The sequence below is a fragment of the Neophocaena asiaeorientalis genome, unplaced genomic scaffold (assembly GCF_003031525.2).
Source record: "Neophocaena asiaeorientalis asiaeorientalis breed wild unplaced genomic scaffold, Neophocaena_asiaeorientalis_V1.1 scaffold403, whole genome shotgun sequence".
NCBI classification, from domain to species: Eukaryota; Metazoa; Chordata; class Mammalia; order Artiodactyla; family Phocoenidae; genus Neophocaena; species Neophocaena asiaeorientalis.
Window position 1 is genome coordinate 149,317 of NW_020171984.1, and position 5,586 is coordinate 154,902.

The 5,586-nt window shown below is 50.0% G+C and overlaps 1 protein-coding gene across 1 annotated transcript; it reads left to right on the forward strand.

Moving 5' to 3' along the window:
- The first annotated feature begins 1,998 nt into the window (after positions 1-1,998).
- Positions 1,999-4,840, forward strand: MRPS24 (mitochondrial ribosomal protein S24). Its single transcript, XM_024746990.1, has 4 exons — positions 1,999-2,061; positions 2,149-2,217; positions 2,350-2,461; positions 4,416-4,840. The coding sequence occupies exons 1-4, from the start codon at positions 2,023-2,025 to the stop codon at positions 4,697-4,699; spliced, it is 504 nt and encodes a 167-aa protein (XP_024602758.1). The 5' UTR covers positions 1,999-2,022; the 3' UTR covers positions 4,700-4,840.
- Positions 4,841-5,586: the final 746 nt, after the last annotated feature.

Below are 5,586 nucleotides of genomic sequence, written 5' to 3' on the forward strand. Positions count from 1 at the left end.
AATTGCAAAGCCAGGAAGCTGTATTTCAGATACCAGATCCCATGTTCCTCACCACTTTGGAGCACATCCACAAAATTTTATCAAATTATCAAACTTTATGGAAACTTCAAAAAGAAAAAATGACTACCAGCTTAAAAGGGTCCTTCAGGGGCTTCCCTGGCAGCGCAGTGGTTAAGAATCTGCAGGGGACACCGGTTCGAGCCCTGGTCCGGGAAAATCCCACATGCCGCAGAGCAACTCAACCCGTGCACCACAACTACTGAGCCTGCGCTCCAGAGCCCGTGCTCTGCAACAAGAGAAGCCACCGCAATGAGAAGCCCACGCACCGCAATGAAGAGTAGCCCCTGCCCTCTGCAACTAGAGAAAAGCCCGCGCGCAGCAACGAAGACCCAATGCAGCCAAAAATAAATAAATAAAATAAATAATTTGTTAAAAAAAGGGTCCTTCAGTTAAAGTTGAGAGTTCTTACATTCGGATAGTATTGTGATTGGAGAACATCTTATTCCTGCTTTGTCCCCTTATCCAATATGCAGAACAGCTGGAGGCCACAGTTTAAATTTTAGAAATAAAATATTCCTAGTAGAGCGGACATGAAAGACGCTGTCCCTTTCTGGAGAAACCAGCTCCAAATGGTCAGAGGAATCTTGACCGTGGAAAATGTACTGCACTGAAGCCAAGAGTCCCTCTTGGACCTTCCCCAGTGTGATCTGAGGCGGCTCACTGTCTGCCTTTGCCTCCATTTCCCTTCCACAGAGATGACAGCAGTATGTAAGCAGCATTAGGGTGGATGATTAAGTCAAAATGGCCAAACGTTGGCAATTTCACATGATTCAACCTAACAGAACTAATAACAGCTCTATGAGTGGTATTATGAACAAAACCCATTATACAGATTATGGAACTGAGGCTCAGTTGCACAAAGATTGTTACACCTGAGCCTGAATCCAGGGTCCACGTTTTCTCCATTACTATGTGTGAGTTCTGAACTAGGATATCCAGTGTTGCTATTTTTCCCTCTGACAATAATTACTGGATACAAATTACAGTGGCGATGCTTTGGTTTGAGTACAGCAGGCTCTGTAACATCTCCAGGAATTAAGCGACCATCAGCCCTTTCTCCCTTAAAATTTTCCTTCCTCAAGGGCCAGACACTAGGGTATGGTCAGATATGAAACCCTACCCTCTGCATAACCCATCCTTTTAAGAACTGGCTGATTTTTAAAGTACAGTGAGTTTACAATATTATATTCGTTTATATTATGTTAGGTGTACGATACAGTAATTCAATATTTTTATAGATTATACTTCACTTACTATAAAATTTAAAAATTTTCTATATTCCCTGCGTTGCACAGTATTTTCTTGTAGCCTCTTTCTGTTTACATTGCAGGCTGTGTTCCTTAATCCCCTACCCCATCTTGCCCCTCCCAAGAACTTGGTAAAGTTTTAACCGAAACATATTTCCTCTCTATTTGTGGATAAAGTCAGGGTGTTTCTTTCTTTTCTTTTCTTCTGTTTTTTAAAGGATATTATTTGGAGACAGAACTCAGCAGCCTAATTTCTAGGACGTGGTGAAACGCTCCGCTCCCCCGACAGTCGGGGCGGTGGGCGCCCCCTTCCTCCGGCCCGCCCCACGCCAAGACACTCTTCGCCCGGCCGCTGCGAGCTCTCGGGCCGCGAAAACTCGCGCTCCGCAACATCCACCTTCCGGATCTGAAACACGACGCAAACCACTACTGGGGTAGGACGGAGGGGTGCAAGACGTGTCCAGGGCTGCGGGGGGAGGCTCAGAGTCCAGCTCCCGCCACCTCCCGGCCCCACACGGCCCGCCTCACAAGCCCGGAGCCTGGGCCCCCGCCGCCGCCCACAGCAGGTCGGCGCGGACTGCATGCGGCCTCGCCCGGCCGAGACGCTCGCACCCCCGCGCCGGCTCGCGTGTGGTCTCGCCCGTGCGTCCGCCTCCCGCGCCTGACCTTTACCCCGACGCCGCCCCGCCCCGCCCCGCCCTCCGCTCGGCCCAAGATGGCGGCGCCCGTTTGCGGTCTGAGGCTCCGGCCGCTGGTGAGTGGGCGGCACGGGCGGGGCCGGCGGTTGAGGCGGGGGCGCGGGGAGCCCTAGTTTTGGTCTCATGCCCCACTCTCCCTACAGGTGCTGTCCTGGAACCGGGAGCTGCCATGCGTCTGGCGCGCCCTGCACACCTCCGCGGCCTGCGCCAAGGTAAGTGTGGCGTGGAGGCCTGGGGTCTGGGCGCCCGCGACCTCGGAGGGTGGGACCTGCGGGCGAGGGTGTAATCCAGGGCGCGCCCTGGGTCGGTGGTCGCGGCGAGTCACGGGCCCTCTTTCTTTCCAGAACCGGGCGGCCCGAGTCCGAGTGGGCAAGGGGGACAAACCAGTGACCTACGAGGAGGCCCACGCGCCGCACCACATCGCCCATCGTAAGGGCTGGCTGTCGCTGCACACAGGTGAGGGGACGATGCGTGTCGCGGTGGCGGGAGGGGACGAGGACGTGCTGTGGGCCCGACCCCTGGCCCCAGGGAAGGCGTTCTTAGTTGTGCCTGTCACATAAACACGACGTGAATATGTGTCAGAGATTTTGTTTAACTCGATACTCAACGCGAAGTTCAGGAATCAGTCAGACGCTTTCAAAAGAGGAGTAAAATAGACATATGTGGTCAGGATCGTTAAAATGTATTTGAAAGGGACGCAAAACGCTTTTTCCATGCGGGTCAAGGGTTCGGTTGAACTTCCACAGAAATTGTTTGCATGCCTAAAGACAGTTGTTTTGCGTCGCTGCCCGTTATGTGTAATTTACGGATATAAAAAAGCCCAGAGGCAGTGAAAAGAGTGAAACCCCTTGGAATTCGATGACCCGGAAGACTTGTGAATATTGAATCTTTCACTACCGGTATGTACAGTTTGCCCGGGTTATTTGCAGATTCCGTGTTTGTGAATTTGACTACTCTAGGTGCTTTCACATTCATTCTCAGAGGTGGGCAGAGCAAGCACCCCACGTGCACCTTCCCAGCTGCGGTTGATCAAGGCCCTGCCTTCTAGTTTCAGCTCGCATGCTGTAAACAAGTACCCTTTTCGAGATCTATGAGTGCCATGTTTTCGAGTTTTGTACTTTCTGTTGGTGATTCCACTGCCTTAAAATAGCCTGTAATGCTGAAGTGCTGTCTCGTGTTCCTAATTTCAAGAAGACTGTGATGTACCTTACGTGGCATGATTGTTAGAAAAGCTTCCTTCAGGCATGAGTTACAGAGCTGTTGGGAGAGAGTGCAGTGTTAATCAGCCATTTGTAGGTGTCTTAAAAAAAGAAAATAAGGCTACACATCACTTTGTTGATAAAAATATGGTAACCAAAGGCTTGCAGAAACCTAATTGTATTTCCACCAGGAGCAGTGGTTTAGCATTTGCTAATTCGTTGTTCGTGGTGATTTTATAGACCATAACGAGTGACGTTACAGAACATAACTACTGTGAGTTGATGAGGGTCAGCAGTGTTTTGTTCACTATGAGGGTTCTCAACTTGAATGTTTGAGATACACCTGTCTAGAGAGCTACCTTAAAATACGGATTTCTGTCCGCCACCCTTTTCAAGTTCTAGTTCTAAGGTCTGGGTGTGTGTGTGGAGACTCTTAAAAGAGGTGCAATGGTTCCGTTGTCCACAGTGAGAATCCACTGGTTGAGGCCGTGGCTCTAGTCAGTGAGAGAGCTCACATCCCTCGTGTCAGAAGTAGCTGGTAGGGCTTCCATGGTGGTGCAGTGGTTGAGAATCCGCCTGCTGATGCAGGGGACATGGGTTTGAACCCTGGTCCGGGAGGATCCCACGTGCCATGGAGCAGCTGGGCCCGTGCGCCACAGCTACTGAGCCTGCGCTCTGGAGCCCGCAAGCCACAACTACTGAGGCCCGCACGCCTGGAGCCTGTGCTCCGCAGCAAGAGAAGCCGCTGCGGTGGGAAGCCCAGGCACCACAACGAAGAGCCGCAACTGGAGAAAGCTCACGAGCAGCAACGGAGACCCAACTCAGCCAAAAATAAATAAATAAAAAAAAAAAAAAAAAAAAAAGAAGTAGTTGGTGGCCTCATCTCTCTGGTCCGTGGGTGACCAGTGCTTCTATAAGGCAGTCAAGAAAGGAGAGGGGCACTCTCTGTCTTCATAGAAGAATCATCTGCGTTTTTTGCCCTCCTAAGGCCTCATTCTTCTCTTTTGTGAAACAAGGATAATGAAAACACGTACTTCACAGGATTTGTTTGGGGATTATTGGAATAATGTTCTTTGAACTTTAGAGCGTTATGCCACTTACAGAAGAAAGGAGAAGAGGCTGGAGTGGGGTGTGGAACTGAGTGCCCAGTGCTCTTGGATGTTAACCTCTGGAGTTTCGGCCAACTCACCATGGTGCCCTTCTCTCTTCAGGTAACCTGGATGGGGAGGACCATGCTGCAGAGAGAACGGTGGAAGATGTTTTCCTTCGTAAATTTATGCTGGGCACCTTCCCAGGCTGCCTGGCCGACCAGCTTGTTCTAAAGCGCCGGGCTAACCAGGTGGAGATCTGTGCGCTGGTCCTGAGGCAGCTACCTGCACATAAGTTCTACTTCCTTGTGGGCTACAGTGAGACTCTGCTGTCCCACTTTTACAAGTGTCCCGTGCACCTGCACCTCCAGACTGTGCCCTCAAAGGTTGTGTATAAGTATATCTAGGACAACCCACTGTAGCCTGCAAAGGACAGAAACTTGTGCAAAAGGACTGAAGTAGAGACGGGGGAAATGCGTCCCCTCAGACTACTGAGGCTTTGTCTTCAAAGTTGGCTGTTGAATAAATAGACTCTCCATGTTGTGTTGCTTCTTGGTCTGCCTAGAGAACTAGAATAGGGTTTCTTCGAGGATGCTCCAGGGTTCCCAGGAAGGCTGCCAGCTCCTGAGGTTTAGGCAATAGCTATGGTTCAGTGAGTATCTTGTGCCCATCACTGTGTCAGGAACTTTACCTGAAGTTCTTTGTTTTCTCTTAAAATGGAAAGAGCCATTTTTGGAGATTATAAAACAACGTGGACATGTATTAAATCAGCCGTGAAGCTTACTTGTAATTCTACCCCAGAGAAAGCTACTGTGTACAGTTTGTTGTAATTCCAGATGTACTTTTATTCCCCCAGAAATAATGTAGCACACAGTCATCTATTAAACAAGCTTAACTGCACCTGGTCTGTGCCAGACACTCTTCTGAGTAGCTTGGAACCCATCAATGACCAAAACGTTCCATTCCAAGATCCTTGCCTTCATAATACTTGTATCTCAGTGGAGGGGACAGGGAGGGTTCGGCCGCATTGAAGGCTCCAAGCAGGTGAGGAATATAGATATGCAGATAAATGGAGGAAGAACATTTCAGAAAGTGGCATCTGCAAAAGCCACACATGGTGCTGGGAATTGGGACAGGATTGCTCACCTTCAGCTTCACCCCGACACTGATGACCTTCACCTTGACCGTGATCCTGGTACCCTTAACTTGACCCTGAACTTTAACACACCCACTCTAATCCTAACCCTTGATTGTCCCTGATCCTACCCACAACTTGACCTTTACCCTCAGTCTC